Source organism: Hylobates moloch, unplaced genomic scaffold (genome assembly GCF_009828535.3).
Source record: "Hylobates moloch isolate HMO894 unplaced genomic scaffold, HMol_V3 SCAFFOLD_3, whole genome shotgun sequence".
Classification (NCBI taxonomy): domain Eukaryota; kingdom Metazoa; phylum Chordata; class Mammalia; order Primates; family Hylobatidae; genus Hylobates; species Hylobates moloch.
The window spans coordinates 167,890,532-167,917,580 of NW_026652278.1; the positions used below are offsets into that span (position 1 = coordinate 167,890,532).

A 27,049-nucleotide genomic window follows, 5' to 3' on the forward strand; every position below is an offset into this window, starting at 1 on the left:
AAGTAATACACAATTTTTCCCAGCAAGTTAACATTATGTATCAGATAGTTATCACAGGTAACTATCAAACTATCCAGTAGTAACAGCAGGTAGTTACAGCAGATTAGAACCATGTACCCTAACAGAGCTAAACTCAGCAAGTTGCCTGGGGACATAGTACTTACTGTACAATGCCATTTCACTCTGGATTTTTTGCTTTGTCTCATTGCAGCCCGGTGATTTCTCTTGAAAAAAATTTACCGGAAAGTTCTCCCTGAATTTTGTAAATTTCATGGTTTGTCTTCATAATCAGCATCCTTAGCCCCTCTTTATTGCCCCTCTAACTGCCTGATGAGTTCTTCCTGTCCACTACACAGACAAAAAATCCATCCACTGAGAACATGGCATTGCAGTAAAGAAAGAGTTTAATTGAAATGAGGCTGGCCACGCCATTGCAGGAGAGAAAATTATTACTCAAGTCAATCTCACTGAAGGCTACCAGGTTAGGAGTTTTTCAAAGACAGTTTGGTGAGTAGGGGGCTAGGTAGTGGAGAGTGCTGATCGGTTGAGTTAGAGATGAAATTACAGGGAGTTAAAGCTGTCCTCTTGCATTGAGTTGGTTCCTGGGTAAAGGCCACAAGATAGTTGGTGAGTCAGGGTGAGGCCATCAGGTTGACAGAAAGGCAAAAGCCTGAAAAGACATCTCAAAAGGCTAACCTTGGGTTCTACAATTGTGATGTTATCTGCAGAAGTAATTGGGGAAGCTACAAATTTCATGACCTCCAGAATAATGGCTGGTAATTATTTACGCCTGTATCTTAGTAGAATTCGGACCCCTCTTGTCCTCCTAAATTGGTTGTCTTTCATTAGTCTTACAAGACCAGTGCAGTTTTGGGGAAGGGCTATTATCATCTAAGCAATAAATCAAATTGCCTCCAAAGTTAGTTTGGCCCATTCGCAGGAATACATAAAGACAGCCAGCCTGTGAGGTTAGAAGCAAGATGGAACCAGCCATGTCAGATCTCTATCACTGCAATAATTTTGCAAGGCAGGTTCACCTCTTCCATCAAGTTACTTTCACATTGTTTGTAAAGTTAAATCATATATTGATTTTTGAATTCCTTTATTTATCAGGACTTTATGATGTCATTTAAATGTCACTAGCATTAGAACTGTTATTGTTTCTGTTTGTTCTCTGTTGCACAGGTCCTGAATGGTCTACTTTCAGCCTTATTTTTTTCATTAAGCCTTACAATTATTAGTATATGACTTTGTAGTATGTACTGTTTTACAGAAATATTATATTGGGTAAGCAGAAATAGCTGCATTTACTATTTTTGTAAATTGTGACTATTGAAAAGCCTGAGAAATTCTCTTATGCCTTCTGTTTCAATTTTTAGGTTAAAGGATAACTTCCAAAGGAGATTGTAAATTATTGGAGAGACTTCGTGATAAGAGTAAGTTATATGAGAAATGGTGCTGGAGGAATTGTTTAACACTGAAATCGGTTTTCAACTGTTCTTAATTTATCATTTATATTGCGCTTAATTCCAAAAAGGATCAGAGGTTGAGTACAATAAAGAATACCGATTTAAAAGACCCATTAAAACAATTGAGTAGTAATTGAAGGGGTAAAGGGGAGGAAAAAGAGAAAGTGTATTTGTGCTAGAAAATCTTGGCTAAGAGCAAGAATCATTCAGAAAAAATTCTGAACAGCAAGCATGTCTAAGCTTACTGGCAATGAGAGCAAAACAGACTAGCTATCAAAATAATTAATGTAATATTTAAAAATGTAAACCTCTTCATATGAAAGACAGAAAAGCTCATCAGGTATGTTATTCAAAATCAGACTTTCAAAGTAACAAAAAGGTATTCTTCAAAAGGCTACTTCTTACATTAATTTTCATCAAAAGCTGAGTGTTCATTATATTATAGTTCTGTGATACAGCTCTGAAAGGAATTGATGAAAACTTTGTTGATTAAAAAAGAAATTTAATACCTACTATACGTAATGCATTGAGCTGAGAGCAAGAGGTGTGCATAGTGCTCTGGCATTCGTTCAGGAAGGAAGACAGGCACCAAGCAAGCACCCAGAAAGGTAAGCTTAACATTTTCAAGATGCTCCTAGAGAATACATCAAGAAACTTTATCCCAGACTGAAGGCAGGAAAACTTGCTGGAGGAAATGACATTTATGCTAAGTTTGAGTTCTCCAGACTAAGGGAAAAATTAGTTTGAAAAATAAGTTTGAGTTCTCCAGACTAAGGGAATTATTTCTGTAAAGACTCTATAGTGAGAAACAAGTCAAGTATGGCTTCAGGGTGATGAGCGAAGTGGACTCTTGCTGGAAAGGTTAAAGTAGACTAAATGGAAACGATGTCTTAGACTTAGTAAGATTTCACTCTTAATCATAGGGATACTAGGAGTCAAACACGGAGTTTCTGAAGTGGGAGTTATTCACAGTTTTTGAATATATTATTCTACTAGATTAGAAAGTAGATTATATGGAACTTTTAGTGAATAGGAGGTATAAGTTATGAAGCTATTGAAATGGTTCAAAAAAGGAATAATGGTGAGTGAGCTCAGGTAAAGACAATGGAACAAAGATGAGAAAACAGAAGAAAAGGGAGAGAATGAATCGGACTTGGGTGTATTTGCATATGGAAGGTGAGGGAGTGAATCATGAAATCTCCCAGAATCTTTACCTGAGAAAAATCATTTAGTATTATGCATATCAAAAGCCTAATTGTGGCTATTGAGGTGGGGAATTAGATGTACACATGAGTCCTCAAAGTTGTTTATAAAATAGTTTTTTTGCATATATTGATATTGCTGGACTGTAAGATGGAGGTGGGAATATTTAATGTTGGCATTAGTGATCATTTCATAGAGTCCTATACTTTTGATCTCTGGAAGGAGAGATATTGTTAGTGTGTAGAAGTACAAACAATACAGGGCCATTTTGCACTCCTGGGTTGCTGTCTTATGCTGACTGATAAACCGTCAGTTCATCTGTCCCTAGACTATGCTACAAGATCAGATGAGTTCCAGTCGGAGGCCCTCCTGCCATAAAGACATAGTAAAGAAAAAGCAACATACATACATAAATGGAAAGAAGACAATGTTATTTGCTTTTGGTATTTAAAAATATGAGCTGAACGGTGTACAGATATAGAAATCTGAAATAGTTCAGACGTTGACATACTCTTGGTTGCGTTGTAGGTAGTGAGTTAATCATCCAACATTATCACTAAAACCTGATCGTAGCCATAATTCTTTAAAAGTATCATTGTGTTTGCCCTAGAAATCTATCAGTTCCATTCAATTAGAGATACTGAAGATCTATTTTCTTCACTCCTGAAATGATGGACATTAATGGATCATGTGAATCTTTTTAGTTTATAAGAAACTCCTGCTTTCTAAATTACCATTTTCCCCGAGGAGCAAGACTTCTAATTGAGACAAGTTCCCAAATGTATTTTATGTTCTTGTAAGTATTTTAAAACATAACGGCAATAAAAAGTTATGCCTCTTCAGTGTATTTTTATGTATTCTTGTCATCATACAGGTTCAAGAGGCATTCGCCATTTGAAATTACATGTTTTTTTATTTTTCCAAATATTATTATCCAGTAAGGCAAATATAGGTTTGACACAAAATATGTTCACATATTTCATTTCCTAAGTATGCTCAGTTTACTTAATATTCATATTATTTGTATTTTATTTTAAATATTAACTGCTGAATTTATTACTCATTTGTCTGAAACTGCCAAATCAGTTGTTCAAATTGAAAATGGAAAATTAACAAGTTGACTTAATTCAGTTCTTAATGCATAAGTTTTATCATAATGAATATAGTGGTTAGTACATGTTACCTGGAGGAATTTTAATTAGTCCACAAAGAAATTTTTGGATCTCTGCAGAGAAATCCATTTAAAGATATGACTCCCAAAGCATGAGTGTGTTAGAGACCCAACACATAACATGTTGAAACTTTAAAAAATAAAGTAATAGAAAGATGATAAGACGTCTCTCAGTCAGGGGTCCACATACACATGAACTTACCCTAGAAAGTTTAAAAGAAACTCAAATGAAGAGAATACTTGTAGACTTCTGGACAAGGTTGAACAGGGAAAAGTGAGATGCCCACGCTACACAAAGCAGAAAGCAGTATTGATTCCTTGGGTGGAAGGAATTAGAGGAGAAAATAGTGTTATTAAATCTCACTAGGGAAATATATATATATACACACACACACACAAATATATATTAGCCAGCATTCTTCAGAGACTGTATTAGCCAGTGTTCTTCAGAGAAACAGAAGCAATAGGATGTGTGTGTTTATGTGTGGGTGTATGTATAAAGAGTTTTATTTGAATAACTGGCCTATGTGATTGTACAGAATTGGTGAGTCTAATATCAGATGGGGTAGTCTGGCTGGCTGGAGACTCAAGAAAGAGATGTAATTCAAGTCCAAAGGCAGTCTGTTGGCAAACCAGGATGACCCAACTGCAGATGAGGTCTGAAGGTATTCTGCTAGCAGAATTCCCTTGTGCTTGGGGAGAACTGTCTTTTCATCTATACAGGCCTTCAGCTGATGGAATGAGGCCCGCCCACATTATGGAGGGCAATCTGCTTTACTCAAAGTCATCCAATTTAAATATAAATTTCATCCAAGAACAATCTTACAGAAACATCCAAAATAGTGGTTAGCTTCAGATATCTGGGCACTGTGGTCCAGCTAAGTTGACACACAAAATGAGCCACCACAAGTAGGGACTGCCCTACGGGAGCTATAGTCTTGGAGAGGCACAGCGATTGCAAGATCCCTGACAGTGAAGTGAGGAAGCAATGATCCAGCCTCAGTTACCACTGAATAGTTAAGGCAAGACTACAAAGCACAGGGGCTAGGCCTGCTGCAGAGCTCTCTTTCACTCTGGGCTCTACTCAATTCTTTGAGTCCTACAAGTAACTTGTAGATGGGGCAGTGATTAGTTCAGTACATGGCAAGGACCTGTCAGAAAGGTCTGCTCATTGAGGTGCAGCTATTCGTCTTTAATTTCAGACAAGATTATACATCATGATGCAGAACACCAGCCCTTGTGTGACAGAAACTACCTGGCAGGCTCTGAATTATCGTGAGTCTATCACCCACTCTCTCATGTGTCTAAGCAACTTGATATTCAGAAACTTGTGCATTAGATTCGTTCAGCATGAGGCCATCGACATTGATCCTGGGGTATATTCTGTGGAATATCAAGGTCAGCCAGACCTGTGGAGACCACATTACTAGGGTGAGGAGAGTTGACACAGTCCAAATCAAAGCAATGCAGCTCTACTGATTTTCCTGCCAAGCTAAGGTAAACTACTTCTTTATGTTTTCAGAAATTGGATTTGAGAAAGATACATCTGCCTCAGTAATAGTTGCATACCAGATACTATGGACTGTGTTGCTTTCTTCCCATACCGTTACATCTGAAATGGCAGCCACTTTGGTTTCCCCACCTGATTCAACTTAAAATAGTTCAATGTATTTCTCCAAAAACCATGTGGCTTTTACACAGGAAAAACTACCAGGTAGAACAGATAAGTAACTGGAATCATTATTCCTTCATCTTTCAAGATTTCATAATGGCATCAATCTCTGCAAACCGTCCAGAGATGCAATACCACTGTGGCTCACTATTTGTGCATGCTCACGTGTGTACGTGTGAGTGGGTGCGTGGGTGTGTGTGTGTGTGTGTGTGTGTGTGTGTATGTTGGAGGGCTAGCCCCATACGATTTCACTCAGCATTTGCTACTATAGTAGTACTCACACAGTAAGCCAAGAATCCAGTGTGTATATTCTATAATTAATCTTATATCTATATACCTATATCTATGTATATCTTTTATCTATATATCTATAGCAACTACACATTCAGAAACTAGGAACAAGGTATAAGTTGTGTATAAAAGCCTATTGGAGTCCCTGGGTATTTCAGATTAGCTTTTCTTTTATCATTGCTCCTCCAAAGAACCCCCATTTTGGGCAGTGGAACATGCATGGTAGCAATATCTAACAGTCCCTAAAATATGTCAGTATTACCCCTTCCACAGTGCAGTCACTGAAGATAATGGTCACAGGTTCCTCAGACGAAGACTTAGAGAAATGTTTACACTGTACTTCTGTATCCACGTTGCAGAATCTCTATCCAGGTGACCCAGCATGGCCTCGTTAATGGGACTCAGGTCTAAGAACTGGCTTAAGTTTCTAAAATGGATAAGCTTCTACAAATTTCCTCTATACCAACCTGAATCAGGATTCTACCCAACAGAATCATAGAGAAAAAAGAGTACCCTAATAGTCTGCTGACCCCTTTCATTTTTTGAGAACCCATGCTCAAGTTGCCACCTTCAAAGCTCGACGTGAGTCAAAACATTCTCACTACATTATCCATGTTCTCTGTGGCAGTAATTGCACCCATCTTATCTCTGATAATTAAGCCTTTGAAATCAGAGATTTCAAGTCTATTGATGAAACATTTGAACATTCAGTTGTACTCTTGAACATTTTGACTTGTGTAATGCATGAGCAAGTTGTGCTTACAAAATTTATCCTAACATGACAATTTCTTTAAACTTATTCCTTGCTTTGTATTATTCCAAGGGAATTCTAGTATGTGAATTGTATTAAAAATAGGCTATAAGCTCTAACCTTCAAACAGATCTCAAAACAAACTGTTAGAGGCCCCCCATTTGAGCTGAAAAATTAAATTCAAAATCCAACATTAATACAACTCTATCAAAAAATTTGAACCAACCCAACCTTAAATAGTAACTTTTTCTGTTTATTTGCCTTAGAATCCATTCCTACAGTTGCTCCCCTGGCTTGTTCTGATACAAAGTAGCGTGTGCTTCCAATTCCTTTGACATCTGTTTCTCCCACAAAACACCTTGATGTTCCCTTCTGGGGGACTCTCATTGGATCAAAAACCAAGCATTCACACTTGGGGGTTCCAAGAGAAAATTAAGCTCCAGTGCCCTAAGGAATTTGTTGTATGTGATGAAGCAACTTTCTTCCTATTCATCTATAATGGGACTAGCTATATAAAATCCTTGGGGAACTTGAGAAAATAGTCACTCACATAACTTTCCATAAGGTTTAATTATCTTGCTGGACACTGGCTGAGAAAGCCTGTACATGGACACTTCGAAAGGAGGGGATATCTGTCCCAGGTGAGGTCATTAGACATCTGTATGCAATCATCAGATAGGAGAGAATAAGGTAGCTATCTCTGGCAACGAAGCGTCAGGGATAAGTGGGTTGTTCACAATCCTCTGTTTTATCTGTCTGTTCAAATATGGTTATCCCAAGCCTCAAGGTTCCATTCTTTCCCAATCAGTGCTTTAACTAACATAAAACTTGTGAAGTCTTGTATTTAACTGGTTTTGCGGTATTATATTTCAGATCTGATCTTTAATCCCATATGTCCTACAAATACAAGAAACAATGAAGGTTATTTTAAAGATCATCATAGAAGTTTTCTTCTAGGAATCTCCACTTAGCAGTTTGGTGCTAGGAATTCAAGGCCCACTTTGTTGTTTTGTTGTTGTTTGGTAAACCATCCAGTGTATTCAGAGGCAACTTGTTTATATAAATGCTATTACTCACAGCATTTATTATCTCACCTGCCATCGATACAATGGGCGCTTAATCTCCAAAAACTCCCTTCCACCTCATGATGATGCAGGATATTTTGCTCCTTAGCTCAGCGAGGTCTGGGTTCTTGTCTCACAGCAAGGAAGAAGGAGGCACATAGACACTCAAATAGTGAGTGCAGTAGAATTTATTAAGTGAAAAGGAAAGCTCTCAGCTAAAGAAGGGGTCCTGAAAGCAGGTTGTTGGTTGCCCCCTCACAACTGAATACAAGGGCTTTTATATATCCAAGCTGAAGGGGCTGAGTTCCTTATTTGTATAGGGTGTGAATTCCTGGTAGCTCCACCCGCCCTTCCAGGGTGCACATGGGCCCTTAGTCTGAGCCACTCCATATTGATTTATTTCCCTTACTGTGCATGTGTTAAGAAATGGAATTTTCCATTGCAGGCATGTTCAGGTGAGCCCCCTCCCCTACTCTGCAACTCCCCTTATCTGCACAAAACATCTGGTGTAAGCACTTGCGGAACAGGTAGCAGGTTCTCTGGGGGACCCTTCCCTTACTGTCTGCTTAAAGCAAGCTGGCCAGCTCCTTCTGATAAGAATAATTTGAATAATTATGATAATACTGCCTGCTCGGGATATCAATGTGAAGCATATATTTCCCAATCCAGTCCAAAATCCCATATTGAAGGGATTGAAGGCCACTTCTAGAACAGAATACTGGCAATTAGAGTCACACAGAATATAGAGGGACTACATACAGAATTGTGGGAAGAAGTAAGGGATGAAATCAGATCAGAGTTGGTAAAACATAGCCCTAACAGATTGTCAACTGTGTGAATCTGTTAGCACCTCCAAGAATAAAGAGGTAAGGAAGGAAATAGTTTTGTCAGAACCCAGTGAGACATGAACATCTGAGTTGGTTTTGCCTACAGTTGGCTGTTTTCTTAGATGTACACAGCTAAGTATAAAATAAATGCAAAATTCCATTTCCAAGATTCTCTTCCTTGATTGTCTGAGCATGTCTCCTTTTAACCAGAAGCCAACTGAGGGAAGAGAAAGGAAGGGAAAGGTGGAAATGAGATCTGGATGATCAGGTGAAGGATAACTAGCACAGTATCATATCAACTGTAGTTAATCCAATATTCTAGCAATATCTTTACCATTTATGTTAGTAGTAATAAAATATTCTTATATACTAATGAATATGAAATACAAATAACATATGTAAGTATAATAAATATAAGTGAAACTATAAAGTGTAAGCATTTAGAATATAAATAAGAAGTATTCATAATATAAGTAATAAAAATATGTAATGTAGTTGAATACATAGAGTGTTCCAGGTACTTTATAAATATGTGGGTGTCTGAGTAAGATTTTATCTGTCACAGTCCTCACTAAATCTTATTTGGTATCAATTCATAACATTTTCAGAAAATAGAGTCCCCTCCGCTTTAAGGTCACACGTTTGATAAGTGATGGAACAAGGACTGAAAACCACGGGATATCCAAGTCAGTGCAGGGATGTAGAAATTACCTTTGAGCTGTTTTAATTCTAATATAGACAGCATGAATTTGATTATTCTTATTTTATAGATTGTGCTATCATACAAACAAAGGTAAAAACTAAAATTCTCTATTCAAGGAAGAACACAGCTAATGAGCACCACAGTTAGGGAGAGAACCCGAGTCTCTGGGACCAGAGGGAGCCTCCCTTGTGTGCCCATTTCAGATCCTTCAAACAAGCTGCCTCTTTGCTGCTTCCCAGATAATTATACTATAATTGCATGCTTTAAATTAAGTTTAAATGTATGCTTCCAGTATTTCTACTGACCAGTTTGTGTACAATCAGCCTTAAAGAATTATGCAAATATCTTGTCTAGGTTCCCTCAGTTGCAAATTACTTTTTAATTTACTTAATTTTAAAGGGCATTTGTCTCTTCTAATATGCAATAATTAGGTTTAAGTGTACAGGCAAATGAATTGATTCTTGGCAATGCTTCTTTAGCATATATAATTTTACATTTTAATTTTGATTTATTTGCATATTTGATGTTCATCTGGTTTTATATATGTACATACATTGAAATATATGTGTATATATATTTATATGTATACATATGTGTCCATAGGTGCATGTGTACGTGTGTGTAGGTCTGTGTGTATACTCAACCCATATCTGTTACTAAATGTACTAAACATTTTCTTAAAAGGGAAATACCTTGGGCCAGCATCAGAAGTCTACGTCTATCTTGTCTTTTTCAGGAAGCAACAGATCCATGCTGCTTCCTCAGTCTCTTCTGATGGCCTGTCTTTGATCCCTTTGAGCTACACATCACAACTGACTGCATCTGCCACTGTACTGAGGCATATCATCCTCTAAATCAAATAATTACTAATTTGGTCTGCACAAATCTCTGCACTTGTGTAGAGCACATAAACACTACTTCCTAGGTTGATTTGTAAGAGGGAACTCAGGTGTGAAAATAGCAATCCCGAGGCAATGGATGATGAGCCTGAGGGTGGAAGCGGCGCTCCCTGCTCACACCCTGTCTCTGTTTTTACCTGCACTCTGTTATGAGGGGCCCTTCAGGCAGCCACTAGCAAATCTGTTATGCTCATTTCCTGATAGAGCAAAATGACAACCTTTTTCTTCATTTAAGATTAAATCTCGCCTTTCCTTTTTTTAATATTTCAAATATATAAGAAAAATTGTTTATAATTTATCTCACTTTTATAAGCTCCTGATGATGATTAATTCAAACATCTACAACACAATTAAAGTGGTTCTGAGAATGGATGTTTGGCTCATTCAGTCTGTCTATCCACATTTCTTCAGTGAGCATGTATGAAGTTACTGGGATAAATTGGTGAAGAAAGATGAAATTGTTCCCCTCATGGAGTTCATAATACAGTTGGGAAAAACAACTATTGAGAAAATGAGAGGTATAACACACATGTGCTAAAAATTAACATGCGCTACAGAGATAAAGCAGAGATGGAGATGAGAGGCAGGTGTTGCAGCATTAAACAAGGTGGTCAGGTAAGAACTTAACAAGGAGGTGTCATTTTAGTAGAAATTGAAGGAGATGAGCGAGTGAGACATTTGCATATATGTAGGAAGAGTATTTTAGGCAGAGGAAGCAGCTAGAACTGCATCCCTGCAAGAGAAGCTCACCAGTGTATTTAGGGACAGCAGGAAATCTCCAGAAACTGAGGGCCATAAAACAGCACGGAACTCACAGGACATGGGGTTAGAGAGCAAAAGGGTGTTAGATAGGGATGGGGCATGTCTCCCTGGGCAGATGGGAAGCTGAAAGAGAGACTGAGCAGAAGCAGTAAGTGACATGAAAACCAGCACTGGCTCAGAAGCTCATCCTTGATTCTGCATAACCCATGAAAGCAATGTCTGTCCCTGTTTTGTGAAAACATATGTGGTGGAGAGATTAGCGTGCCTGGCTCAGGGTACATCTTCAATAAATAGTCATTGACTGACTTTGCTTTATTTTCATTAAGTAAAACTAAAGTTGAACATAAGCAGAAAGATATTTAAAAAATAAAATATGTTGTCATATTTAAAATATGTTGTCATATTCAAAATATGCCAAGGTTTAAGATTTCAGTAGAAATATTTGCATCCCACTGTGAAAATTGGGCTTATGTTGGTAAAAGATCAAACTTCTATTGTTATCTTATGAAATTCCAATTCTTCTGCATCCCCAAGACAGTTTAAATCAAAGTCGATCCAAATCCCCAGTGCTTCCAGGTTTGTAGTTACAACTTGGTTTTTCATTACAATTTAATAGTAAATTAAATTTACTAGTATACAATGTAATAATGGTTCCTTGTTTTATAATATTCGAATTCCCACAATTATGAAGTTTATGTAGGGAAGAAAAATTGTCTTAACCACATCATTTCCACTAATAAATTAATAAAATTAGTCACTAATCACACCTCACACACCACTTAACACTAACATCTTTGCTATGCTGTCATGGTAATGGGAATTGTAATTAGTATATTGAAAATACAAATTTTCAATTTCAATGTTTCTATCTTGGTCTGTGAAGACAAAGAAAGTGTTGAAAAGAAAAAAAAGAATTACATTTAAAGCTATTGACAATCAGTATCTTCCAATGTGAGACCAACTGACAATTGAAGAAAAAAAGAAGATGATGAAGCCTTAGAAAAAATGACAACATGGCTGGCATGGTGGCTCATGCCTGTAATCCCAGCACGTGGGAGACAGGAGGATTGCTTGAGGCCAGAAGTATGAGACCAGACTGGACAACAGAGTAAGACCCCAGTCTCTACACAAAATTTAAACATTAGCCGAGAGTGGTGGCGCACACCCATGTAGTCCTAGCTACTTTGGATCCTGAGGCGGGAGGATCCCTTGAGCCCAGAGGTTTGAGGCTGCAGTGAGCTAGGATTGTGCCACTGCACTCCAGTCTGGGTAACACAGTGAGACCCTGTCTCAGAAAAGAATAAAATTAAAAGACAAGGATGTGTACATCAAAGATTAATTTAGAAACTTGAGAAAATTGATAAAGCCTTTCAATATTCTTTTTCAAAAATGGCAACCTTTATGATCATACTAAAAGTCAAATATGAATTAAAATATGCCATATTATATTATCATACATTTTACCTTTAAATTATGTAAAACATCACTTGAGTGACTTTTTGATTGAGTTGGCATTCGGTTGAAACAAATCACTGGTAAAAATGATTTAAAATGTTCTTTACAATTTTTAGTTTTATTTCTAGGGAAAAACATAGAAGCCATTTGTATATTATCTTCTCTAAAATGTTAGTCCTTGTTTTAAGTTAAATTACTTAAGAAGCTGTTTTTTTCCTGTACTGATTATTCTTACTTTCAGCTATTAACAATTTCCTGTACATTATTTAGATAAAATAAATCATTTAATAATATTTTACTATCTGAAATATAATTGTATTTTTGTCAATCATTTTCTTTCACAATGGGTGAACTACTGTTTATAAAACTATTGCATATAGACCTCTGATTATCCCAAGGAAGGGAAAAAACCCTTATTGAGTCCCAAAGTATATTTTGCCAGTTATTATTATATCATTAAATTACCCAAAAAAGAAAACAATAAAGGGCATAGATTAGGCTTAGAGACTTTTAAGTAACTTATAGCAATTTGTAAAGCTGGTGAGAAACAAAGTCATTATGTAGACTCATGGTTGTCTCTTACAAATTTTCTTATTTTCATCATATTAATACATGTTTAGCTGGCAATTGTTTTCCCTTGAAATCTATGTTGTTTTGTGTGTGTGGAAGCAGAAGTCAAATATTTAAATCTGGTTTTACAGGAATATTAACTTTTTATACTTAGGATAATGAATTAACATGAAGGAATAAAAGTTTACTCATATATTTCATAGCTACTATGACCAGCCTCAAAATTAATCATAGATTCATAATTTGTAATTAGTTTTCCTTTTTGTAATATGGAAATGTAATGGTTTTGTGTCTCAAAAGACTAGTTAAAGCTCAACTACCCAACTAAGTGACAAATACGTTTTGAGTGTTATGTGGTCACATTGTGTCTAGTACTATATATTTTTTAAAAAAAAATGCTTGTTCTCAAGGAACTTAAAGAAAATTGAGAACGTACATACATATAAAAAGTTAGAAAATATAAAATAATGTTATTTAAAGGTAACTGAATTGTTAAATTATCTTTCTTTTACTCAAAGAAACATTGAAATTCCTTTAATAAAAGTTTTTATTATAAATTTAAATGTTATGGTAATTTGTTTCTTACTATCATCTTGAAATCTTTCTTTTTTTGGCCGAAGAAGACTAACTAAAAAGTAGGTTTGCTTCAAAGTTTGAACTTTGACAAATGATAGTCTTTCACAGTAAGTTAAAAAAAAGAATAGCAGCTAGGTTTTGTTTTGATTCTAAATCAAATATGTCTAGTCATAAGAGAAGAAATGATTATATCCGATGGAACTATCCATATGTCCTTCTGGCACTTGCAGGTTTAGAATAAAGAATGAAACAACCAATAAGCTAATGAATAAAATGTGTAGGAAATAGCATTGCAGAATGTTGACAAATGTAAATTTCTACAGTCCTGACTAGAAATTGGCACATGACAGAGCCATCAAAATTAAGTGCCAGAAGCTCAGTACAAAAAGGCTTCAAGATGTTTAACTATAGGCATATTTAGTTTTCTAATTCAGCCAAATTTCTACACATGCTGGAGACTTTTGTAGTAGAGGAACATTCAGCTGTATGTTTTGACATCCAACTTGGCATCTCTGAAAGTCAAGCTCTGAAAGCTACAGTACAGAAAGAAAAGCTAGAGCTCAGATTTTCATGATTTTTTATGAAAGATGTTTAATGGTCTTGATGTGACTCCAGCTCTAAAATGTTACTGGCATAAAATATCACAAATTATCCAGCTTTCTTTTGCCAAAGCCACATGGAAACTGAAGCTATTTTCCATATTTTTCTTTAATTTTGTAAATGGAAAGCTTAATGACCCCATGCTCTGCATGACTTTGGCAAAGAGATGTTGATACAAAACAATAATGAGAAAATAACATAAATATTAAACCACAGGTTCTTGCTGTCTTGATCTGCATCTGCATTTATAAAATGTGTTTTTAGGTGAAAAAAATATTAAACTCATGACAAAGAAAAATTGGTTGATTTTCAGTGGCTGGCTCAATCGAAATTGAACTGTTTATTTCTCAAACTTATAGACTCAATAATACTTCTCTATGTCACTTACCATATGGTATTTAAACTTATGAATAAGTTTAATAGCATGGATAAGTGTATTCATAAGTTTAAATCCTTACAAATAATATGGATACACTTACAAGGTATTTAAACTTAGGTATCACAAACATAAAATATTTAAACTTATGGATAGGCACAGGCATTCTTTGAAAGTATAAATACCATCATTTCCTTCCCTTCATATCAATAAAAATATAGCCCACAAAATCAGTTTCTGTTTGTGATATTTGTTGTTGTTGTTTTTGTAGACATGATGTCTTACTATGTTGCCCAGACTGGTCTCAAACTCCTAGTCCCAAGTGACCTCCCACCTCAGCTTCCCAAAGTTCTGGGATGATAGGCATGAGCCATCATGCCCAGCCACTGTTGTATTTTTAAACATTCAGAAGTAATCTCTGCTTCCTTAATTACAAATACTCTTGTCAGAGATAGAATGTGACAGATAAAAGATACTTGTGGTTAGATGCTTGTTGCCAAAATTACAAAGTTTGTGTGATCATCAACTTTTTCTTTTTTTTTTTCCGTATCCTATTGTTCTCCAATACTAGTCCATATTATCACTAGAGAGAGGTCACATCTAAACTCTTGTTATTATAAACCAGTGAAGGAAACTGGTAAGAAAATATGACTTTTCGACAGAGAGATGCAACAGTTGATGATTATATTTCCATAAGCTCTTACAAATCCTAGAGAAAACCAGTTGTTTTAAAAGCATGTTTATGAATATCCATCAGAATATTTTTTAACACTATTTAGGGTACTATGATGAATATAACTGATTTAAACCAAAATCTATAGTTGTTTTGATTTCTACAGTTCAATTTTTATTTCCTCTTTATTCAGAATAGTAATGGTTACAATTAAAAATCCTTATGCATAGCTTGTTGACCATAAATTCGGCCTTCCTTTAGAGATTTGTATGTACTAAAAGTACAGGATAAATGATCTGCTATGAAATGCTTTTCCTTGAGAGCACGCAGTGTGTGTGAATCATGATAAAGAATTCAGCACCAGTGGCACCAGTGATAACAAATGACATGGGTTGATAATATTTTGGAGCATTTGAAAATTTATCTTTATACATTAAATGTTAAAAACAGAAAGCATCCATTATGTATAACAAACACATATGGGATATTTATTCAACTTCTGATTCAGTTCAATGGTTTGCTTTTTGGGCTTTGAAATTATGGAAAGAATTCCAGAAGACCAGCACAATTACATGCATAACTCACGTGGCTTTATGTTATTGTGCTATATACATGGTCTGTGTATGGATTTCTCCACAATGAGTTTTGAAAGAGCATTGAAGCACGTGCTTAGACTACTTCTAAGTTATAATGTATGAGAATTGTGAACCTAGAAAACTTTCCTAGTATGAACCTCTTTATCTTAACATTTATAATATAAGAATTATTTCAGATCTGCCTACCATAATCTTTGGAAGCAAATTCTGTTTTCAAAACATCTATTCATCTTTCTCCTCCGCCAATATTTCACCTTTCTTACTCACTCTATACTGTTTGCTGCTCTTCTGTTTCCTTCAAAATCTCTAACTCTCTTGGAGCTTCAGGTTTTGTTTCTGAGAAAATTACACTGGTTGAAATTCCCAGAATGGGTTTCTTGCTGTTGTTGTTGTCGTTTGTTTTTTTGAATGATATCTCACTATGTTGTCCAGGGTGGTCTTGGACTTCTGGGCTCAAGAAATCCTCCTGACTCAGTCTCCTGAGTAGCTGGGATTACAGGCGTGAACCATCACACCTGACTAGAGTGTATTTTTATATAGCATTCATGAATTTTCCCTTTTTAATAAGATAGTTTATTTGAACAAGATGACTGGGTTCTCCAGCTGTGCCATGTGTTTTTTTGTTCGTTATTCATTACTATTGAAAAAAGGTGTACAGCAAGATCGTAAGTGCAGGGCACACCAACTGTTCTCTAGATGTATTAGATGACGTAAAAGTGAGATCCTGCCAGGAATGTATGTTACTGCATGACACTAATATAGTTAGCTAATTTTTTAAACTATATTGCAAAGAGTCATTTAGGATAGCACTGCTCATCCTATATTCAAATTAACATTGCAGACCTTGAGAAGATATTTTTAAAAGAAAGGAAGTTATCCTTCAGACTGAGTAAAACTGAAGTAAAATAGGAAATATGTGTGACTGCCAGTTTTGAGAGACATGCAAAATACATAGTTGTTTCTAGTATTTTCCCCACTAAAAGGCAAATGCTGATTTTTGACGAATCTACTTTCCTGATTGGCAACTACGTGCATCATTCTGCCGGTCGTGAAATCATGTACCTGTTCATTGTGAGGTGTTTAGAATTCTGTGAACAATGCTAGTAGGGCCACTGGTTTCTAACATGAGAGAATGTGCATGGCTGCTTTGGACACCATCTTGCTTGGACATGCACTTGTGAGCAGAGGTTGCCTAAATTCCGTTGCTGGTTTCAATATGGACTCCTCTCTAGCACTCTTCTATTTAACTAACTGAAATTTAATGACCTAGAGGAAACAGAGGCAGTTGAATTAAAAGATTTGTAACTATGCACAATCAATTATGACCTCTGCTGTTAGCTATGGCTCACTAAAGGCTGATTATTTTCGTTTATATGTTCTGCAAACACTTTAACTTCAGAGTAATTAAAATCTAAACTTCAAATTTTTCCAGAAAACCCGGACTCTTTCCAACTGTCCCATTTTTTTAAAACTAATGGTGGCAAAATTAAACCACCTGTCCGAAGCTAAAAGACAGTTACAATTTATCAAGCCCTACAAATATGTGTTAATGCCAGCCATTTTTTTCCATAAGTTACCAGCATTCTCCAGAATTTCATCAGCAAGAATGGGGTGAGAAGTTTATAAGTGGTTTTTCTTCACTAATCTTTATCACTCCCATACATTTTATCTGCAAATTAAAGTTTATTTGTGTAAAGTTTCCATGCATAATTTTTTCAGTACTTATAAAATAATGTTTAAATGGTGTGACTAAGCTTTATGAGATCTTGATCCTTTCTAGTCTATAATACCTACAAACTGCATGTTTATTTCCTTCAATTCCCCAATATAATCCATTTTTAAAATAGTTGATTTGGCTGAAGCATTTTTCCACAAACAAGTCCTCATTTGAGCTCCTGGACTTTTGTTTCTACCATCTCTTCTACTCTTTTCCATTTTTCATGACCTCTTTATTCTTTAAGATACAGGCACACAAGCATATTTCTCACATGAAGACTTGTAACATACTCAGTCAATTCTTCCTTCCCTAAATAATGGCAAAATACATGGCCCTCATTATTCACTACCAACACTACAAGATAGCACATATTTTTAATTTTCTGAATAGTACTGATATGGTTTGGTTTTGTCCCCACCCAAAATCTCATCTTGAATTGTAATCTCCATAATCCCCACTTATCAAAAGTGGGACCAAGAATGGAGGTAATTGGATCATGGGGGCGGTTTACCCCCTACTGTTCTTGTGATGGTGAGTGAATCTCAGGAGATCTGATGGTTTCATAAGTATCTGGAATTTCGCCTGCTTATGTTGTGGGATTTTCTCACTAGTTCAGCTGAAAATGGGGTCCTTGTCACACGACCATGAAATATTAGGCATGCAGACACTTCAAAGGGTGAGAGAAATAGAATTTATTGGGCAAAAGGGGGAAAATAGGGAAACAGGGACCCTCAGCAGAGCGAGAGTCCTGCTACTATAGGCTTCCCACCTTGCAGATTGAATTCCATGTTCCACCCCGGAACAGGAGAGGCTATCCCTGCTGCAAACAATGCAAACTTTCCCAGGCTCCGCTCCAGTGCTCATTCCTCCCAGTGCTCAGATTGGTTGGAGGTTCTCTGGTCACCCTTTGTACTTGGTTGTCTCACTTGCACTCACTCTGCCCTGCTGCCCTGTGAAGAAGGTCCTGCTTCTCCTTTGCCTTCCACCATGATTATAAGTTTCCTGAAGCCTCCCCAGAAATGCAGAACCGTGAATCAATTAAACCTTCTTCCTTTATACATTACCCAGTCTCGGGCAGTTCTTTCTAGCAGCGTGAGAATGAGCTAATACAAATATGTATATTTAGGTGTATTTCAAAATACATTTAAACACCTTGAGGGTGAAGGTTGTGTTGTGTATTTCCTTTAGATGAGTATGTGGCTTGAATTAGCCTTTCTTGCATAACTATATTAGTTTGCTAAGGACATCACAACAAAGAAGCACAAACTGGATGGCTTAAAAACATAAAATTATGGTCTCACAGTTCCAGAGGCTACAAGCCCAAGAACAAGGCATTGTCAGGTTTGGTTCCTGTGGGAGAGTATCAATTGCATGCCTTTCTCCTAGCTTCTGCTTGTCTGCTGCCAACCTACAGTATTCCTTGGCCTATAGAAGCATCACCCTCAATCTACACATGATGTTCTCCTTGTGTGCATGTTTGTATCTGAATTCTCACATTAAAAAATATTTATTATTATGTTTTTATTTTGAGACGGAGTTTCGCTCTTGTTGTCCAGGCTGGAGTGCAGTGGCACAATCTCGGCTCACTGCAACCTCCGCCTCCTGGGTTCAAGCAGTTCTCCTGCCTCAGCCTCCCAAGTAGCTGGGATTACAGGCACCCATCACCACGCCCAGCTAATTTTTATATTTTTAGTAGAGATGAGGTTTCACCATGTTGGCCAGGCTGGTCTCGATCTCCTGCCCTCAGGTGATCCACCCCCTTGGCCTCCCAAAGAGCTGAGATTAGAGGCATGAGCCACCACACCCAGCCAATTCTCTTTCTTTATAGGGACACAAGTCAGATTAAATTAAGGGCCCATCCTAGCACAGTGTGACCTCATCTAACCTTACCTAATTATATCTGCAAGTACTCTATCACCAGTTAATGTAATTCTGAGATACCAGAAGTTAGGATTTCAACATATGAATGAGTAGCGGACACAATTCAGCTCATGACAGTAGCAAACCACACAAACTTCAAGGGGCTTAAAACAACAACTATTTACTTAACTAGGGATTCTGTGAGTCAGCAGTTTTGGCTAGGTTCAGCTGGATGGTTCTCTTGGCCTCAGCTGAGCTCATTCATTCATCTCTTCAGCAGGCAGTCAGCAACACAGCTCTGTTTTGGGAGCTGGCTGGCTGTCAGCTGGTGAAATGAGGGCAACTGAGCCACAGGTCTTCAGTCATCCAACGAGTTCACTCACAATTTTTCTAATGGCAACTGAGTAAATTTTTAAAAGTGAGAGCAAAACTGTGAAAAGCCTTTTGAGGTCTGGCTTGGAATTGCCACAGTGTCATTTCTGCCAAAGCAAGCCACAAATCCAGACCAGATCCAAGGGTATGGAAAATAGATTACACCTATTTCGGAAGGAGCTGCAGAACCACACTGTGAAAGGGCATAGAGAGAAAAAAAGAATCTCAATTAGTTCTTACAAACCTTTTGTCAAATAGCTAATGCCTCCCACAGTCCTGTCTCTGAAAAAATGTCATGTATGATGTAATATGATGTTATTTCTCTCTATTCAATCCAGAGGTAACATGTAAAACTATGATAAACTTAGACATAATATCCCTAAGCCATCTGAATTCCAAATATGGCCTCATTTCTCTGGTATAATTTATACTTGTCCAGTAGAAAAAAATGTAAATGTAAATGAAAAAGACCTCAGGATACAGAACTAGGATGCATCAAAACATGATGGTGTAGGTATAAATGTGTGGCAGAGGAAATCAAGAAACGTGAGGGAAATTGCAAAAGAGAATAAAATTTTAGGACTCTTTAAATGTATTGTGTCAAGGGAGAAGTTAAGCCTTTTAGATTGAATCATGTAACATTTTTACAATTTCTGCTTCTAAAATTGTAGATTAACTCTCTTCCTCATTGTTTTTATTCTATAAATGACCAGGAGAGACCAGAGATCAGAACTGTGCCATTTCCAATCACTGAAATTTATTGTAAATTAACTTCCTCTTTATTGCCATTTACCAAGCTCAGATGTGAAGATGCCCAAGACCCCATGACTATTACATCTTCAACATAAAAAACTAAATATGGATTTCTCCCAAAAAAAGACTGTCTCACCTAACCAGACCATTATAACTATGCATTGAGCCTTATAGTAAAAAATTAAAATTCTATTAAATTTTCCTAAGCTTTGTCTGTATAAACAATCTCAAACAACTATACTTAGAAAATGCTGACTTCCATTCTTTAAAATCTGTACTTCCCAGGTGGCTGTCCTCAATCTTTACACTTAAATAAACTCTTTAAGGGCTGGGCACGGTGCCTTACACCTGTAATGCCAGCACTTTGAGAGGCTGAGGCTGGAGGAACACTTGAGCTCAGGAGTTTAAGACCAGCCCGGGCAACACAGTGAGACCTCACCTCTATTAAAATGTTTTAAAAAATCTAGCTGGACGTGGTGGCTTGCACCTGTAGCCCCAGATACTCAGGTCTGAAGTGGGAGGATCACCTGAGCCCAGGAGGTCAAGGCTGTAGTAAGCTTTGATCAAGCCACTGCACCCCAGCCTGGGCAACAGAGAGAGACCCTGTCCAAATAAATAAACAAATAAATATAAATAAAAGGTCATGCCACTGCACTCCAGCGTGGGTGACAGAGTGAGACCCTATCTCAATAAATAAATGAATAAATAAATACGCTCTTTAAGCTAGATTCTGGCCCTTTTAATGATTTTTAAGTTAACAGAATAAACATCCCAGGGAGGCATATCTGACAGCCAATTCACATAAAAGAAAAAAAGACCTATAACTGATTCATTAATATCAAAATGCCTGCAGAAAATAATGCATTTATACAGAATAATTTCTTTGTAAAATCTAGAAGTGGAGCCTATCGCCAAAATTTCATTGTGTTTATATAGCATGATACAGGGGAGATATGATAATTCTGAAAAACAGAAGGAAATTTCATACTCAGCAGACAGGGTGATTTATTAAGCTTCTCCATGGCCTAAATTAAGTGTTTATAAAATCCATAGTACTCCTATTACTGTTTCTATACCTACTAAATGATCTTCTGATTATGATGTGGCCACTCAGGCTCTTTGCTACCAGGTAGGAGGATCACTTATGTGTTGGCATGGGTATCTATGGGTATCCATAAAATTTATATATCTCTTATGATGTGAAATGTGATGTTATGATATATACATAAAGATCAAGATAGAGAGGACATACACATAGACATAGATATATGTATAGATATTTGTTTGTGCAAGTCAGTGCCTAAGCAGGTTATTCACTCTGAGGTCACAAATGAAGCTGAATTTCTGATCTTGAAAAGCAGTTGCTGAGGCTCTGGACCCCATCAAATGAAATAATCAAGTAACAGATACCTGTTAGTTCCAACTCAGGGAAACAACTCCTTTAAGTAATGGCTGGCTCATCTCTTTTTAATTAAAAAAAAGTATAAAACTGGCATATTATTTATCTTATGTTCTTTTTGAAAAATATTAATTGAACATTTACATATTCTCTTAATGAACATTCCCCAAATTAACGCCCTACATTATTTTAATAAAAAATGATGAGATAACTTATATAATTTGTATGACCATATACATTTATTGATAAAATGAACCCCATAAATTATAGTAGCATATATTTGCTATATGTCAATGTTAGCCTATGATTCTTTTTTTTGAGATGAGACGGAGTCTGGCTCTATTGCCCAGGCTGGAGTGCAGTGGTGCGATCTCGGCTCACCGCAAGCTCCGCCTCCTGGGTTCATGCTATTCTCCTGCCTCAGCCTCCTGAGTAGCTGGGACTACAGGTGACCGCCACCATGCCCGGCTAATTTTCTGTAATTTTAGTAGAGACGGGGTTTTACCGTGTTAGCCAGGATGGTCTCAATCTCCTGACCTCGTGATCCACCCGCCTCGGCCTCCCAAAGTGCTGGGATTACAGGCGTGAGCCACCGTGCCCGGCTCTAGTCTATGATTCTTTTAATTTACTTTTGCCACATGCTTTTAAATTTCACAAAAATTGGAAATATAGAAAGATTCAAATTTTATTTTGCTATTCTTCAGTTAATTTCAACAACATAATGTTCTGTCAAGAGACCTCAAAGGTTTTTCTAGAGGTTGAATTTAGAGATAATGTTTACAAGGAAATATAACCCAAAGCAATAAAATATGGCCATTGATTGCTGCAAAGTGACAGCTGCTGGACAAGCCATGTTGACTCTCAACAGAGATATATTAGCTTTAAAAAAAAAAAAAAAGCATGAGAGACTGAAATAAAGTGACAGAGTTTCCCATGGAGAAAAGCCCTAAAAGCACTGGTCACAGCAGTCTTGGTTATCTGCAAAAAGTTTGAATTCTTCAGGGAGAGACATTTGTCTTTACAGTCCTGTATGTTTACAAATCCACAGAGACAGCTGAAATTGTGACTCTGGGAATACCAAAGATGCTTGCATACTGCATGGTTATTTGCAGCCAAAGAAGATGGTGGTGGTGGTGGTTATTCATTTCAGAGTTGTAGCCAAAGGTGCTGACATCTAACCTTAGCCCTTTATCTCACAGCGAATACTAAATGTTAATAGTATCATTGGTTCCTTACAATTGTATGTTTTTGTCTTCATGCCGTAAGTGCTAATTTGTAATTTTATTGAAGACAAGAACCACATTTTGTTTATATATTTAGGCTGGTGGTGTCAATAATCCAGGACTTGAAATCAAATAGATATAGCTGGAAATCTTGGATCTGCTTCTCTCTCGCTCTGACCTTGAGAAAGTCAACAAGTTGGCAAGTGATCAGTTTCCTCATATGTAAAATAATAATAATCATATCAAAATATTATTTGGATAAACATGTGAAATTATATTTGCCAAAATTATTTTGCAAAACAGTATAATGCTATAGAATCTTATCCTATATAGCACCAAACATTTAGTTTCCTGTAAATAATAAGCAGTAAAGCTAGACAAATCACTGAAGTCTTTTCCCCAAAAGAAGTAACTATCTTGTGTAAAACCACTGCTCATCAAGTACATAGAAGTCGGTGGTGTTTTCAGATAGTTTATATAGTATTTTAGATTGTACTATGGTAGTTTTTTCACATTAATTTTCGCTAGTGTCGCTCATAGTATTTCATGTCTTTATAAATCACTTATTTGACTATGCTTTATTGTTTCTGTGTTACATATATACTTAGCACTGAGCCACCTGAGTTCCACACTGCAATAAGTATACTTTCTATACTGGTATGGATAGAAAGTATTCTGTTTGTCTTCTTTGTGCAAAAATAATAATAATAATAAAAGCATGACAGATTTTTACCAAATTTAATGGATATGTTTGGGATTAACTAATTTAAAATATGAGCTATATGGCATTCAAAAATTTGCTTTGGAAGATCCCAAGGGACACCTTGTTTTGAATAGATGCAGGTGTCTATTCGCAATTTTGTGCAATTATAATCTACAGTTCTGTATAAGGTGTCCTGGGATGTATGGCAGCATGAATTTATTTTTTCACAATAGTTATCTATCCGAAACAATGCAGGAGAACCCACCTGGTTTATAATATAGAATGGCATTAGGGAATGCAAACATTCTCACCCACAGCACATTATTTGGAACTATCAATGACAATAGTGTGCTAGACTAATGCTATATAATAATTTAGCTGCTCAAAAATGTACAAATGACCCATTTACTACGAAGCATTAACTACCTACACTATTCTTTCAAAATCATGACATTTTGTAAGGTTTTATAATATAAAGAATGTATATTACATACACACGCTAGTTAACATTTTGCATTGTATTTAAAGATGACTCTGGATAGAGAATTCTGGGAAGATGGATGAGTAGAAAGCACCAGTAATCTGTTTCTCTACCTAGACAACAATTGCATTGGCACATCTGTCCAATGCGACTATTTTGGAACTCTGGAGTCTATTGAAGGCTTTCAACATCCAGGACAAGTCTTGGACAGCAAATTTTGGTTAGTATCAGGCAATTTTAGCTCTGAACGCAGTAGCCACCCATCCCTCACTCATCAGCCCCAGGACAGGCAGTCGTGCATGTGTTCCTGGAGTAGATTGCACACACATGTGGGAGCCAGGGTGGGGAAAAAAGAAATCTGTTCTCCAAATATCAGGAATATGTGCTGTAAGTGATTGCTTCTGATCACAGAGGTTCAGACACAGAGATAGCAACCACTGTTGTCTCAACCCTAGCTTCCTGTGTTGTATGGCTGAAGTGACTTCTCAACAATTTAAAAGGTCGGCATCCTTTCTATTCTCCCTTCATTTTTCTCTCTTTCTGTTTTGGAAACCAGCCAGACATTGAATACTAGGACATCAACATACAGGGGAAACTAGCAGTCATGTCACATGCCCAGGGAAAGCCTCAGCAAACATCTGAGAAGACCTCAAGTTTATACCTCAGGCTGATGCTCAGCACAGAGACTGACTACAACAGAAACAAAACAAAGCAATCATCAAACTCTGAGGAGGAAGAATATGATTTTCAGAGTTACCATATTATTTGATTCAAATATACCATTTTCAACAACAACAACAAAATCACAAGGCAAAAAAAAAAAAAAAATGAAAAACATAGCCCATCCAAAGAGAAAAAAAAAAACAACAGAAACTATATCTAAAAAAGACCTTTTGATGGATCTACTGGGCAAAGACTTTAAAACAAGTGCCTTAAAGATACTCTAAGAACTAAAAGAAGATGTGGAGAAAAAAATGATGAACACAATGGAAATATCAATGGAGGGATAGAAACTCATAAAAAATTCACTAGAGAAATTCAAAGGCTGAATTAAGCAGGTGAAAGAAATAATCAGCAACTTAAAGATAGGACAATGGAAATTATTAAATCTGAAAGATGGAAAGTAATAAGATTAAAGAAAAAAATGAATAGAAACTTACAGACCTGTGGGACACCATCAAACAAACTACACAATGTGTTAGAAGAGTGAAAAAAAGGAGGAGAAAATATTCAAGAAATAATGGCCAAAATTGATGGAAAAGAATGCATATAGACATTCAGGAAACTGAATAAACATCAACTAGGATGAACCCAAAGAGACCCATACCAAGGGATATTATAATCAAACTATTAAAAGACAAAAAGATCAATGTAAAAGTAGCAGAGGAGAAGCTACTCATCGCAATACGATTGGGATCCTTAATAAGTTTATCAGCAGGTTTTTCATTAGAAACTTTGGAGGCCAGAAGGCAATGAACCAGTACATTTAAAGTTCTAAAAGAAAAAAATACTGTCAACTAAGAATTCTATATCTAGCAAAACCGTTTTTTTAAAGTGAAGGAGAAATGAAGACATCCTCAGATAAACAAAAGCTAAGAGAGATGGTTATCACAATACCCTGTTTTGCAAAAATTGCTAAAAACAGGCCTGCAATTTGAAATATAGGGACACTATTCAGTAAGTCAAGGCAGTATGAAGAAATAAAGATCTCAGTAATGGTAAATATAGACATGTGGGCAATTATTAAAAGGTAATATTATTATGACAATAATGTGTAACTCTACTTTTTGTTTTCTACATAATTTAAGGGACTAAGTCATTAAAATTATTAGTTATATTTGAATACATGGTGTATAAGGATGTAACTTTGTGACATTAATGACAAAGGAATGGGGAAAACCTGCTTAAGGAACAGAGTTTTTGTCAAAATGTGGAATATACATACAACAGAATATTATTCAGCATTTCAAAGGAAAAAAATTCTGACATCTTTTACAACACAGCTGAAATTTGAGGACATAAGGCTAAGTGATGTAAGCTAGTCACAAAAAGACAAATACTGTATGATTCTACTTATGTGAGGTATTTAGTGTAGTCAAAACCATAGATACAGAAAGTAGAATGGCAGCTGCCAGGGGCTAAAGGGAGGATAAAATGGAAATTATTGTTTAATGAGCAAAGAGTTTCAGTTTCGCAAGAAGAAAAGAGTTATGGAGACAGATTGTATTGACGATTTCACAACAATGCCGATGTACACTATACTATTGAAATGTAAGCTTAAACATGGCCAAAATGATAAATTTGCATTATATATATCTTACCACAATGAAAACATTGGAAAAAAAATAACTTTGAATAGAATTCTGTGGAGTAGCGTGAATTAAAGGCACAGATATAATTCTCAATCTTTTCCTAAAGCCTACAGTAGTCTTGAAGTTCATCTATATTCTTTGTTCCATGATTACCACAGCTTTTTAATTTAATTTTTCTAAGAATGACATGTAGGATTTCTGAAATACTAGAAAAAATATATAGTTTTGTGTACATTATAAATTTAATAAGCAAATCATTTAGAACCTAGCCTCTTTTTAGCATGAGTCAATCTTTCAGAATCATATTATCAAAAAAATGAGTTTCTATTCTCTGGCTCTTCATGAGGCCCCACCTGATACAGGAAGCCATTGCTGGTATTTATACTGATAAAATGGTTTGCATATTGATTTTCTGTATGCAATGTGCATGAGAATGAATGTTGTGCTATTAGAAATGGGTGTACTTATAAACTTGTTTTTGTTTTGTTGTTGTTAGTATTGGGTCGTTTGGTTTTTTTTTGAGATGTTTTTGAATTATATACTCAGAACATAGTTTCAAAAGAGTGTTAGA

At 36.3% G+C, this 27,049-nt stretch overlaps 1 protein-coding gene across 2 annotated transcripts in view; it reads left to right on the plus strand.

Annotated features, from left to right (window-relative positions):
* LOC131382992 (U3 small nucleolar RNA-associated protein 18 homolog) overlaps positions 1-27,049 on the plus strand; it is a 175,650-nt gene that overhangs the window by 119,411 nt on the left and 29,190 nt on the right. For both annotated transcript variants that reach the window (XR_009212635.1, XM_058435844.1), the window contains one exon: positions 1,380-1,436. Coding sequence is in view for 1 of the 2 variants with exons in the window: in XM_058435844.1 (XP_058291827.1) it covers positions 1,380-1,391 (12 nt within the window). In the remaining variant the exon portion in view is untranslated. The remainder of the gene's footprint in view (positions 1-1,379; positions 1,437-27,049) is intronic.